This window comes from Hirundo rustica, chromosome 13, assembly GCF_015227805.2.
Source record: "Hirundo rustica isolate bHirRus1 chromosome 13, bHirRus1.pri.v3, whole genome shotgun sequence".
Taxonomy (NCBI): domain Eukaryota; kingdom Metazoa; phylum Chordata; class Aves; order Passeriformes; family Hirundinidae; genus Hirundo; species Hirundo rustica.
This window is the reverse complement of record NC_053462.1, coordinates 815,928-830,476: the sequence shown is the minus strand read 5'-3', so window position 1 is coordinate 830,476 and position 14,549 is coordinate 815,928. Positions and strand designations below refer to the sequence as shown.

Genomic DNA, 14,549 nt, shown 5'->3' with positions numbered 1-14,549 from the left:
CCTTCTTTTTTCCAGACTGCAGAGTCCTAGTTTACATAGTAATCTCCAACAGAAGATGTATTCCAGCTTTGATCACTGTTTTTCTTTGATTCTTTTCCAGTTCTTTTATATCTACCATATCCCTTCTGACAGGGATCAGAACTGTACTTGTGTTCAAGACGTGGGCAAAGCTTGGATATACAGAGAGGCAGAACAATGGCCTCTCTTTTATTCTCTGCTCTTTTACCTAAGCAATCCTAAGATCTGATTTGCTTTTACACTGCTGCTCAGCATTTAGCCAATGTTTTTTACAGACCTGCCTTCCAGACAAATATTCCTCTTTTCCACATTTCCCCTTGGTCCTCTGGCTTATCCATATTTCAATTTTTGCCCCAAGCCATATCTTCCCCAATTTAGACAACTAATTCCAGTGTCAAGCCAGACAAATTAGGCTCATGTCATTTCCAGTCTCCAATAAAGAGCTTTGCAAACAGTGATCTGTGGGCTACAAACGCTACATTTCTATCCTCAAAAACTACCTGGAAAAAGCAAGTTCTGTTGGAAAAATACAGAAATATCTCCAGACTGAAAACCTCTTAAAATCGCTGAGCTAGAAAATTAATTCTCTGTGTTACTTACAATACTGCTCTCTCTACCAATTGATAAAAGACACAGGGGGGACACTCAAAGCACTGAGGTACTGGGATAAAAACAGTAATGAGCTACTCTGGAAACAAAATTTACCAAGAGAAACACTTAAAAGGCTGTGTACAGAAACAGAAATTTCTAAATCACTGAACACCTCTGTAACATAGCTCAAAGTTTCATGTTTTCTCTACTGAAGAGCTGGGCACCTCAGAGGTTCTGTTGAGCTGAATGTGCCTTTTCTGCTGCAGTGCAGGTCTGTTTTGGACCACAACACCGAGAGCAGCAGTGATAAAGTACTGCACAAAGAACAGATCAGCACTCCAGTCTCATTCACTGCATCCTCACGCTAGGATTTTGCACCATCTTTCTGGATTCAGACTATGACTGGCAGTTAAAACTAAATTACAACTCACTTTTGTAAATAGGAGCTTGCTCACTACATAAAATAGTTGTGCCCTCCAAAATCTTTGTACTTTATCTTGGGTTTGGACCTCATTATTCACCAATATTCCAGATCCAAGATCTGCAGAGGTGCACGAAACTTCTCTGAAAGTGGACTATTTTTAATTATGCCAACAGACAAAGACAAGGAAAGCAGAAAACGATGTGAGAACTTAATCTAGTCAAGTTCTTTTAGAAAAAGAACCTTTAAGTTTTGTAGAAAGCACGAGAAAAATACCTCAAAAAATCAAAGCAATATGCAAAAAGCAAAATAATGGCATCTACTTGGTACAATTACAGAAGACAGACTGAAGGAACATACATCTTTTTTCCCCTGGATGGATGAATACATCCACCAGCAAAGTCCTGCAACCAGTTTAAAATGAGAGCTAACAACTCTTCTCTGTGTTAATTTCTGCATCTCTGTAAATCTCTGTTCAGTTTCGGTTTCCCTTCCTTTCTCTCTCCTTATGGTTTTCTTTTTTCTGACATTCCCACTGTTTAATGCACTTTCTACCTGTGACCAAACAAATCTAAGGCTATGAACAGATGATCATAAATTATTAAATTACAACAGCACGACTATTTACAGCTAATCTCAAATGAGTTGCATTAACTGTGTGAACTCATAAAGTTTACAGCTTTTGATGTAAAACACAGTATTTGAAAACACCTTCATATTTCAAATGTTTAACATTAAAAATCAAGAGCTGCAATTTAAAACAAATACAACAAATAATTTAAAAGTTGGTGTACCTCTTATTTCTCAACTCATGCCCCCTTGTTTCTCAACTCCAATAAACAAAGATCTTTATCGAGAGGTTCACTGTGTCTCTGCATAGTCACACAATAAAATACACTCTGCAGTGCATGTCAATTTTTTAATAATTTATTGTGATTGATACCTATTAACTGGAACTTACAGAAAATATAGGAAGGAGAGCTTTTCCTTATCCATGTATTACTTTCTGCATGTCAGTTTTTCTGCTATTCTCCATCACTTTTATTGGACTTGATGCAAATAAAGCAGAAGAGAGAAACTGTTTTTTGAAACACACCATACTTGATTGGGGAAAAAAAAAAAAGAAACTGAGAGTGGCATTTAAAGCAATGTTAACATTTAAAAATCATCTCACCTTTCTGGGTGACTAGCCTCCTTAAAGAAATGTTGGCATACTCTTTTCATGCAAACTGAGTTCAATGCAGCCACAGCCTCTCCAGTAAATTCAGGACAACACGTTTTGTATTTTGTTTGAGGATTTCAGGTAGAGCAGAAAGGTTTTTCTTGCCTGATTACCCTTTCACTACTTAGAGGCGTACATCAGAGACAGGTTTAATGTGCCTCTAATCTTCAGCCCTTTCTTTGTTGCTTAGGACAGGGATCAGCATTGTCATCTAAATGTCTGACAAAACTGTCCACAAAATTCCTTCAACACCACCAACAGACAGGAACTGACTGCCCTGAGAATTTGATATGAAAAGGCAAAGACCTATCAAACTGCTCAAACTAAGACTTTTATTCCAGTAATAAAGCCATAGGAAGGTCAACTTACATACAGTTTGTCTAACATGTTAAAGACCGACCATAACTTCCTTTTTCCTTTTCTTTCTCATTTCTTTCTTTTCTTGTGGGAGGGGTAGCTCGTGTGATGTCATCTGAGAGTTTCCAGGCACACAACGTGGGTAATGACCCATCTATTCCTGATGGCCTATTAGGATCAGCTTTATTAAGAGAAATATTCCCTCAGATGAAACAAGATCTCCTCTAGGTAGCAACCAGGTCAAATTTGTGCATGGACCCTGAACACCTTGTAGCCTTAAAGAAGAAAAGGTAGAGGAAAACCTTGTGTGCACCTTGGGGTGCACACGACTAAACCATTACATCAGAAGAATCCGTTCTTGCGCTCTCGTTCATCTCTAGTCTGATGTCTCTCTTGCTTCTCCATGCCAGGAAATGGAGACTTACTGTTGAATGCCCAGAGTAACCAGGAACTACTGACTGTGGACAACTATGCTGTCCAGCAGGGCTGTGGAGAGGTGCAGCTTGTGGCAAGCACGGACACGTGCCAGAGCCTTGCAATCTGAACAACTCCAGCTTGCCCAGATCAGCTGCAGATCTGGAATATCAGTCACACAGAATACGTGCTGGCCCATGCAGGCTGGCACCTTCCCTGATATTCTCTGGGAAATGCATGCAGAGGGTAACCCGTGGAGTCTGCAACAAAAGGCAGATTTCCAAAAGGGAATCTTTTACTCTCTGGCATTAGCAGTATCTGCTGGCATCTCCACCTGCCTCTGCACAGCAGCACTGGGGGAACAGAGCCTCAGTCACGAAGACGGGTGCTGGCAGAAACGACAGGCATTTTTGCCGTTTTCTGCCACCTCCTGTGCTGCCCTCCCCACACTCCCCTCTTTGCACTAAAGGGAGATGTGGCTGCCAGCTCCTGTACCAAACTGATTTGACTCACCCTGTCTCCTTCTCACTCGGATTGAAGGCAGTCACAATGAATATGGCCATAGGAAAGAAACGACACCACATTCATAAAACCATAGTTCCAACCAAGCCAGGAGGTGGCACAGGGATAGCATTTTACTTTGCTGCTGCGCTTCTGAAGCCCAGCTCTTCCCCTAAATTTCACAAGGCATCAATTGTCATGGATGCTTCTGAAAGGAAGAAGCCACCATTCCCACAAGGCAGATGAACACACTCAGCGAAAATGCATTGGGATGTCCAAACTTAAGCTGTGAACTTTCTTCAGAGAATGTACTCTACAGCTGGGAGGTGTGCAGGGCACCTGCTTATTTCCATTCAGACTGACAAAGCCACAAAAGAAGTGTGAGTGAAGGGAGAGATCTCTGCTGAGGAAAAGAATGACAAGTCTACTTCCATGCTTAAAAAGACTGCAAAGGTGCTTAAATGGTTACAGTGAGAGACCCGTGCCCTTTGGCACAGTGAAGAATTGAGTTTCAGATCATAAAAATCTATAAAAACGCATATTTGAACGAAACTGATATTGACTCAACACCAAAATAGCCTGAGGGTTACACCTGCATACTCAAATTAATTTTCAAGTGCCTCTTTTGCTACGCAGGGTATTTTATGTTACAGTCATACCGTACTTATATAACCTACTCAAAATGTATTTCCCCTTGTTTGGAATAACAACTTTTTGGAGAAGTCTCATAAAGTCCAATTTGGAAAGAAATTAAAAGCAAGAGCCCTCCCCACGCCTTGCTTCCTGAGTACCATACAGAATACCTGCTGAGCTGAGATCAAGCAGGTCTCTGCTGATTGCAGAGCGCAGGTTAAAACACACTGAGCTGTTAATAAATGAAGGCTTACATAAAGCCTTTTGAAGTCTTCAGCAGTGAGCATTCTGTATGGCTTACTGGGAAATGCTCTCCCTGGACCTTACAGGTGAGTAGGTCTGTGTTCAGTGTGACACCCAGGGGAAGAGCAGGCACAGAACCAGGGAGGGCAGGCACCAGGGCTCAGCCCATCTCTGTCCCGAGGGATGTTACACATAGTGTTATCATTCCCGGCAAATGCATCTTCCTGAAGACATCCAGCAACTGTACCTCTATCCCCTTCTTCCAACACACACCAGCAGCCCACCCCAGCACTTTGCTGCCCTCACTACTCTCTGCAGCAATTCAGGCTTTCTATTTCTTGTCCTAGACATCTTGGAGATCAGTAACAGGCTGTTCCCTTTCTTACTGGAGTCTCTTAGAAGCTCCCCTCGAAGTCTCTTCTTCATGTGAAACACAGTTATTTCAATCAGTACTCCATGGCAGGTTTTCTGAGCCTCTAATCATTCTCACTGCCTTCCTCTGCATTCTCTCCAGTTGACCCAAATCTTTCATAAAGAATTTAGTACAGCAGTCTACCTACAGCCACTTCAAGCCTGAACCAGGCACGAGGATGACTTCTAATGTCCTGTAGGACAACAGTGCTACATAATCTGACATTGGGCTATGTTCGCGCAGATGCTATGAACTTATTAAGATCTTTTACTGCAATAAACCTGGAACCAGCATTCTAAGAAAACAGAAGCAGTATGTATATACTGTGAACATTATCAAAACCAACATTTTCACATTAGCAAACTACACAATTCAAATTACTGGGTGACAAGTACACTATCTGTCCTGGAATCTGTAGTACTAGATACTACCTCTCAGTCAGGAGATGTACAGTTATGTACAAGAATCAGACAACTCTCATGTTCCTGAAACATCTTTCTCAAGGGAGCTTTCACCAGATCATTCTGCTTGTCTGACAGGCCAGGCATTTCATCTGGTTTTTCCAGAGATAAAGCTTCCAGACTGCAGTCAAACAGTAGCTATGAACCAGTTAAAATGATAAACAGCTCTAAACCAGTCAGATTAGTGATATTAGAAAAGGTCTCTTCCATCCTGTGACAATGATGTTACATAGAGTTTAAGGACAACTGGCTGCACTTCTCCAGTTTAAGGTTTCCTGTTTTACAGGCCATGAAATTCCTGTAACCTAAAACGACACGACAAAAGTCTGCCCTTTGTACTTACCCTTCTCTTTGGTACTCCTCATCCAAATTTGACAAAAGCTGAGACCCAGCCACAGACAAATCAAGTGCAGCTAAAGGTAGATCTCGATAAGCAAAATTAACAAGCTTCACAGGAGCAATGCTTTTGGTCTCTTCTTCCACTTGCTGGGAAATGATCTCAACTTCCGAAACACCGCCTTCAATTGTAGGCCTGAAAATGTAATAAATGCACATATACACATAAAGAAATATAAATGAGCAAGCAAGTAAAAGGAATTCAGAGACAAGAACTTCATAGAATCCTAACAAGCCAGCAACTTAAAAGGCCTCTGCAAGGTCATTGAGGAGGTGTTTTCATTAAAGAGGCAGATCAAATCTCTCCAAACTTTAGTAGATCTCACTGTCATCAACAGAAACCTCACCAAGGAGAAGAACATTTAACTCTGCTGAATCTGCTTCAAAAGTACTAAATATAAATATCTGTGCTGTAAACAAAGAAAAAAAAATGCATCAGCCCAAAAGGAAAATATTTGTGCAAAACAGAAAGAAGGCACATAACTATGCCAAATAAAGACTCACTGCTTTTTAAGTTAGATTCGTTAGCAATGAACAGCTAGGCTTTTAAATTATTATATTCAAATCAGCTGTTAACTACTAGGTGCAGTTAGACCCCTCTTCCAATGTAGATTTGAATATCGATTCAAACAGTTTTGACGGATGGCAGCTTTGTAACATTTACCTAAAAAAGGGTAATTCTAAGTTATTTCAAAATAGTTCTGAAAGGGAACAGTGATTCAGAAGAATTATGGCCTCCTCCACAAAGATGATCTTAACTAACGTTATGTACAGCTTCTAAATCTGATCATGTATTCTTACAGCAGCCCACTAATACTACTGGAAACTCCACGCAGGTAAGAACAGTGACAATGTGTATGTCTCCCACATTTAGAACAAGACACTGCTTCTGTAGGAATTTTATCTGTTACCATTAGTGCATGCACAGGATGACTTGGCTGTGAGACACAGCTTGCATGTCAAGGGCTGATCTTCATAGCACCCAGCAAAGCTGCTTCCCCTGTTTGAGTCCAAGGATGTGCAAGCACAAACTTCTCCAGCTTTCTTCCAGGGAAGCCTGGTAATTTTAGAAGAAATCCCAGGCTACTGTCAGAGGTTTGCAGCAGGTGTGAAGATACTCTTTTTCCACATGGATATATTTAAAGAATTCTTAGTGCCCTGTGTTATTCGACTGCAAAAATTGTGTTTTATTTTAAAGAAGCTTATTCAAATCTTCCAACAATTTAAGCAACCTGATTAGCAGTTCAATTTTTTTTTCTTGAAAATAAGGGAAGACCACTTAACTGGTATTCCTTGCATAAGGATATCATTTAAGTATGTGGGTGAAGCAACTAAAATTATGTGTTGAAAGTTTTCATTGGTCAGTCTCACCATTAGACTAATTCTTTCAGATGGAGGACATTATTCTTGAATTAAAAGGAGCTAACTGCTGCCAGAATTGGCCAAGAAAGTAAAATGCTGTTATATGTAGAGCATTTGGCAGGGAAAGGCTGCAGTTGTGTCATACTGTGACAGAAAAAGGACGTAAAAGGGAGTACTATTTGAACAACCTAAAAGCTTTTATTTTATTCATGTGTAACTAATAATGGAAAGCATTGAGATTCTTTAATTTCCAACAGAACTGTATTCTTCTGTAAACAATCTGAAATCAGAAACCCAGAGGTACAAGCTAATTTTAGCAAGAATTTTCTTCCATTTTCACCTTTAATGCCATCCTGTGGACATTTACCTTTGTAAGTCCAAGCTGGTTCAGTTCTGCATGAAAGAGCATACAATGATCCAATTTCCAGTATTATAAAAGAAACAGGAGATGGGTTGGTGCAACCTTCCCTCCCCCAACAGTATTGAGTTTCTGTATTCTTAGACAGACTAGATGACAGATAAAGTCTGATTTGATGGAAAAGAAAAACAAATAGACTGGTGTTGGCAGGCAGCTTTGGTGGCTTGGGGGGGAGAAAGAAAGAGAAAGAGATCTGAAAAAAACATAACACAATAGTTTTCAGCCACTGCTGTTAGTAGCACATCAGACATGCTTACAGCATCATTCATGAATTTTCTGCTAATTCACACTCTTCAGACAAATACAAAACCTTCCTGATGTCACATCATTATTCTCCAGGTAGCAGCCTGTTCTCTTTCATTTCAAGTAAGTTGTATCACATGGTACTTACTGAGGATTGGTCATGTTGGAGGATGCAACCAAATCAGCAGTGCTCCCAATATTTAACTACTTCCAGCTGCTCTGCATTAAAGTTCTAGCCTTGCAAGATTAGGTCTCTGTGAGAAGCAAAACAAAGTTATCTGAAACACAGCTGAAGGAAATCCAACGGGCTACACTGACTTCTGTTGTGGTATTGCAAATGTGTCTAACAGGTTAGTTCCCCACCACGATTCTTTTTCAAAGTGTTTTTATTCCAGGTTAACTCCTCCATATTAAGGAAGCTGTAAAGTTACAAGGCATTAACTTTTACACGCAGACACATAATTCCATAAGAACACAGGTACTGTTTTAAATCACTAGATTGTTAAGAAAATAATCAGGAACAGAAGGGGAAGGGGATTTTCAGAGAAAGCTCATGGCTTCAGGAGTGTAAATTCTATTGGAAGACAATTTCTTACCATTTTTTATACTTTCTAGACATAAGCATTAACACTGTCAGCAAAGTTTGGGGATTTGTTCCCCGTTTTCCAATTTGAACTGTTCCTGACTCCCTTTGCTATCTTAGGAAGTCTCTTCCAAAAATTATATCATGTTGTCAAACATTCTTGGTGGGCTGTTATCAGGATAGTATTTTGATCAACAAAACCCAGTAACACATTTGGAAAAGGCAAAATCTCCACTCATCCTGTACCTGGATCAATGCATGGCCACCAGAGCAAAAGAGGACAAAAGCCTGTGAGAATGAAACCTACTGATACACAGGTTTTGGAAGCAGGAAGAATGAGGAATGCTGCACAAAACGCCCCCCCCAAAGCTCCTAAAACTCATGAGAGACCCTGTGAAGCTATTGTGAAGATTAGATGCTACAAAATTTTGAAAAGTAACATAAAAACAGACTCTGTTTTGATTAAACAGAAATAAACACTGGCAAATTGGAATTACTTACAATAACACCAATGATCATGAAAAATGCTCTTATACTAAAACTTTACCCTAGAGTCACTTACAGGTTGAATTGTTAGTCAAGCATTTACACTGGAGACATACAAATGTAGCTACATTAAGATCCTTAACAATCACTTCATACAAAAAAGTAAAATTGAACTTACGTCTTTTGTAGAGCCATTTCCAAAGCTTTATTTCATGTTTTGTAATTTTACAAAACCACACAATGTAGCCAATGCATTTTCACATTTTCCAGATAATGTGCCTGGGTATGCAAGAAAAAAAGTTCTACACTGTGATCACCCTCCTCAGGTAGCTAAGTCAGCCAAAAGCAATTTAATTTCATATGAAGAGGACAGCTTCAAAACAAAAGACTACACATACTTTAGAAAGACACACTCTCCATTTATTTACAATCTTGTAATGCTTCTAGAGGCAGAGTAAGAAGCAAATGTTTTTCAGATAAAGCTTTGCTAATACAGCAGAAACTTGATTTGATATCCATTCAAGTATCAATAGGAGTCTATTCCCTGGCCTTTGTACACCTTAAATTATTTTATTTACTATATCCCTAAGGCAGCAAAAAACTAAAACATCTGCCAAAATTATGAATATTTCAATCGCACAGAGCTTTCTGATGGCAATTGTTGCACCTACCAGCACAACAAAACTAAAATGTAAGACTTGGGCTTATTTTGCAACGTTAGCTCCCTAGCACCTCATTTTCAGTTGGCAGAAACAACCCCAAACAATTCTGAATGAAAAATTTTACCCTAATCAGTTGCTCTAAGCACTCAACATGAGAAAATGTTCAAAGCACGAGGCACCGTGCACCTGTCTTCTGAGACTGAGAAAACTGAGAATCCTGCTCTAACTGCATTTGCAGGCCTGGAGAGTAGAAAGTACATGGGGATACAGCTGATTTAGGAAATGGGAAAAAGACTGACAGAAACTGGCGTTAGAGGAAAGACAGACAAATGTATGTATGGAAGCTTCCTACCCTAGTAAAACCTCACCATTTATTCAGGAGAGAGCACAGTGCTCATAACCCCAATCTCACTCCCAAAGAGGACTTGGAAAAGAAAGCAGTGACAAAAACTGTACATTTAGGTTTTAAGAAATCTTATTGTTTAGATTAATCCCAAGATTCTAGGGAACGGGCCAGGACACAAAAATCAAGTATTTGTCCATCCAGAACAGTTTCTTGCTTTCCCAGAGCTGGAAGTATATTTGCCATCAAACAGAATTGTGTTTTACAACTCAGCCAGGGCTCTGAACCGGATGTGACCAGCGGCAGCAGCACTAAGCCAGGCCAGCTCCCTCCTGCTGGAGCTGGCAGCTCTACAGGTAAAGTTTGCTCACCCCAGGCCTGAAGGAGCCGCTGGCAGGAGGGCAGCAGCTCCTCTGCAGGGAGCAGAGTCCAGCTCACCGCAGCCGCAGGGATTGCTACCATGACACAAGGAGCTCACCGGGCTGAGACGAGCAACACCGAGACACCCGAAAGGAGAGACGGGGACTCAGCTCTCCAAAGGACTCACTGCAACCCTCCTGAAACAAAAAGGGACAAAACGTGAGTAAGCTCTGGTAAAAATGACTAATGTAGTAGCTGATCTAATGAACTGAAGAGACAAGTGGAGTCAGTAAGTGGACAAAAAAGATGCAATAGGTTATGTATATGTATCTGTCTCCTAAATGGATTACTGTGATCCATGTTCCTTTCCAGGCTTTATACAAGCATCTTAACATATACTGGTATTCTGCAAAAATGTATTTTCTTACCATCCATTCCACTTCATCTGGTTTTAACTTCCCTTTAAAAAATCCCATTTTATAGCAACATAAACCACTTGCAATTTCCACATGAAATTTCTGTGCAACTGAGTGGTGTTTAAAGGCAGCAGGGATCAGCAGGGCAATTTTATTCTTTTAAACTTATCTCCTGCTTGCATTCCTATAGGATTTTCCCTTAGGCAAAGTGGAATGACAACGCTCTTCTCCCTACCAACAAAGACAGTCAGAGGGCAACTTTTGGGTATTCCATCCACCATTCAAGTGACAATTTTTCCCTACAGCCCTTTCCCCACCTAACACACTCAATGTTCAGTAGACAAAAATGCCTCATCTCTCATAGTCTCGTCTGATGGAATTACTAACAGGTCCAGGGTTTTTGGCTGTTTTCCCCACTTTGTAGAATTGAGAGTAGGCAGCACACAGCACTTACTGAGCTGCCACGTGAGCATGGGCAATGCCTGACCCCTGAGAGTTCAGCAGTTCTGTTTGTTCCGTGGTGTGTTTTCCAAGTGAAATGGCTGTAGCAGGAGCAGTTTCCAAAGTTTACAGAAACAGTTTAGAAGGGAGATATGACAGAAAGGAATTGTCCCACTAGTTTCTAGTGCAACCTTTCAAGCAGTGTAACAACCAGAAACATTCACTGTGCTAAATGACATCATGTATGTACCAAGAGGACAGTGCAATCTAATGGGAAGCATGTAAGTTTGCAACTGGTAGCCCAGCTTAAAATGTGTGGGATCACAGCTCAAATCTCAGCCAAGCTGATTCAGCTCTTCACCCCTCTTTAGCACTGAAGGAAGTTGTACCCCAACCATTCAGCTCTTTCTGAGGCAAGATCTTCAAAATGCTTAAAGGTGTTGTCCTTCCCTTCCAAGCTCTTCAGCTGTGCTCTGTTCTCTGCACCCTCACTACACGTGCCAGTGCTCCCCAAGGCTTCTGCAAGGGGTCCTTGCATTGACTGTGATTTTCCCCTCTCCTGTACAGGGGCACTGCAAGCACCTGCTCACAGCTTCTGGCTGTGCAGGTGTTGGGGTCATGCACTGCACTTGAGCAAAGGTTCCTGCTGCTGGCCTTGCCCAGCACCTCTCCTGCCCCAGTTTATTTGTTAATGTTTACATCAATCTTCTACTGTCAGTCACCACACCTCGACTGGAGCTTGCTAATGGGAGATAAAATCCAGCTGAAACAACAAAAAGCATAGAACAGAGGTTGGAAAACATATGCTAAAGCATAGCACATGGTATACATACACTGTAAGCTAAAACAGAAAACAAAACCCCAATAGCAAACTTCAAAAAAACTAAAATCTATATTCCACTGGTGCATGAAAGCCATGGCTTTCAGCATTGATTTAGGCACAAAATGTGTCACAATGTAGTGGGCCCAATTGGGGGTGGGGAGTAGGAAGATGATTTAAATTTAAGCCTTTATCACCAAAGTCCCTACTAACTTGTACCCTATTCAGCTGAGCTGAAGTCAAGACAACATGATTCAGAGCTGTTTGCTGCACTTGCTCATGTTCTGAGGCATATTATCATGAATCTGTAAGCCCCTGTACAAAATTCAGATGCTAACTGAAGTATCCAAGTTTGTGCCCTTACGAGGTAGCTACAATACCAAATTCTGACATGTTCTAATAAGTCTCCCAATAGCAGCTTAAGACACTTGGACAGGCTGAGTTTGCATTCAAAGGAAATGCCACAGGCCCCAGTAAGGAGACACCTCTGTGGCTGCAATGTGGGGCTTTGTGTTCTCACCAGCTCCTTCCTCTGCCCACACCCCATCCATTAAAAAAAAAAAAAAAAAAAAAAAAAAAAAAAAAAAAAGAAGGCAGGATGGCTTTTCTGATACAGGTCATAGTACAGCTCCAAAAAGAGTTGTGTCAGCAAAAGCGAGAGTGCAGGGCAAGGCATTGTGCACAGCCAAAGAAACAAAGCACACAGAGCAGAAAGACTTTCGATCAGAAATATTCAAGGACTACTGAGAGCCCTGGCCATCGGCAATATTGAGCTGGAGCAAACGCCTGGCATGAAAGCACTGAAGAGACTGGAAGAGACTGGAGAACGGGTGCAGAGGAGGATGGCTTCTGTGAGGGTTTTTCTCCTTCTGGGTCATAATGGAGATTTTTACTTTGAATCTTGTCCACATCAAGACACAGAATTTTGCTTCCTTTGTGCAAACAAGTTACATTCTTATTTCAGTCTATAAATTGAAACCCTTATACACTTTAAAGTGTAAATGTAAATGATGGCTACTCATGTACCAGCTGGGCAATCCTAAGGAGGTCATGGAGCTATTCAGAAAAACAGGAAGAAAAGAAATAATCTGAAATAAGAGTAATAAGAGTACGGGAAACACCTAAACAGACATTACTCCAGAAGCTTTCAAAGCAAAATGGCAAGAGTGATTTATACATTTAGCTCTTGTGAATTAGCCAAGTCAAATTTTTTGGTGATGAATACTATGGATATCATCCTGAGGATCACCACAAACCTGAGGTGATCACTCACTGCTAGTACATCAAGTTGCATTTCTTCAAGAACTGAAATTCACAGGCCCCCTGGGATCACAACTCTCAAGTGTTATTCTCTCGAGTTTATGGTGGTCTTCAAGTCCTTTGTCTTCTGAAAAGCCCTGAGCCAGACGCAAGAAAGAGACGGAGTCTTCAAGTTCTCATTTCTCAGGGTTGCGTGCTTTGTTTACTTTTTCTTATCTTACAATTCCTTCTGTGCCCATCCAAGGTCTGTGCAGCTGCTCGGGCACCAGGCGACTCCACCTGCACTGGGAGGGCGCTGTCTTTTATACTAATTATTACGTGTTCTTTATTTAGAAGAATAAAGAATTCTTTCTTTATGTAGGTACTTGCCAATACCTACAGCCTATACTGAACAGGTCATCTTTACTCTGACGCAATCTCCTTAAATTACTTTGTGCCACCGTCACCACAGAAAATGGAGTGAGTGAAGAAGAAAGGAGCAAGAGACAACGCCCAAAATCTTCCATCTTGCTCCCATCTACTTCTATACTAAAGAACCTGAAATTGTGATTTTTCACCCTCTGATAAGCTAAACTACCGTCTTTCACACTCTTGTGGCCTGTAATTCATCTTGCAATGTAGGAAGCCTCTCCCATGGACTGAGATCAAAGCCAGTGTCTTTCTGGGCTCTGTGCCAGGGTCTCAGACCCCTGTCCAGGTCTCAGACTTCTCTGCCCAGGTCTCTGACCTTCCAGGGCGACCAAAGGAATGCCCGGGACTCCGACACACAACAGTTTTTGTCCTGAGAATTTTAATTAGCTCCAATCATCTGCATCTAGAAAGTTTTATTGGTCGTGTATGCCAAAACCATTCCCTCCAGGAATCTAGCGGCTTGTACTTCTGACATGGAAAAACTGATAAATTTGCAGGCGTGGTTCCAGCACTCCCTTTACTTTGGGTTAAACAAAATTGGTTCTTCTTTTTTCCCCAACAGGAAAAATCACAGGTTATGATATTAAAAAAAAAATTCTTTTGATTAAACTAACCCTCCCTAATACATTTTCTAAAACAAGAATTTGATGAAGTATTAAGATCTGTCAAAAAATTATGAATGCAGAGATGTCAAACAGAAAACAGAAAGCAAATTAACTTCCTTAATCTTTAACGTTCCTATGCAGTGTCCAAAAGAAAAGAGGTACAAGAGAAGCTTTTGATTTCAAGGAAGAAAAGACACTGAATTTTGCATATTTTTCATGGAAGGATTGACAGCAAAGTTTTTAAATACACCACATTAAAAAAAAAAAAAGATAAAAGGTATTTCGATTGGGGAAAAAAAAAAGTCAGGCATTCACAAATTAGGAAATGGCAGATTTGCACTTGCTCATGCAGTCATAATTCTATCCCCTTGTGGAATCATCCTGTAAGCTGAAATTAGGCAGAATGCTGTTCAAGGAAAAAAACCAGCATGTAATCATGTAACTAAAGACCTCATTATTCCTAAGTCTAA

At 40.7% G+C, this 14,549-nt stretch overlaps 1 protein-coding gene across 6 annotated transcripts in view; it reads right to left on the bottom strand.

Annotated features, from left to right (window-relative positions):
• TMEM266 (transmembrane protein 266) overlaps positions 1-14,549 on the bottom strand; it is an 89,306-nt gene that overhangs the window by 53,055 nt on the left and 21,702 nt on the right. For 3 of the 6 annotated variants that reach the window (XM_040076982.2, XM_040076981.1, XM_040076983.1), the window contains 4 exons: positions 10,138-10,323; positions 8,940-9,040; positions 7,841-7,946; positions 5,617-5,805 (listed from right to left, as the gene is read on the bottom strand). In XM_040076982.2, the coding sequence (XP_039932916.1) occupies positions 5,617-5,805; positions 7,841-7,854 (203 nt within the window). In that variant the 5' untranslated portion in view covers positions 7,855-7,946; positions 8,940-9,040; positions 10,138-10,323. The remainder of the gene's footprint in view (positions 1-5,616; positions 5,806-7,840; positions 7,947-8,939; positions 9,041-10,137; positions 10,324-14,549) is intronic. The other 3 variants (XM_040076985.2, XM_040076984.1, XM_040076986.1) reach the window with 2 other exon arrangements.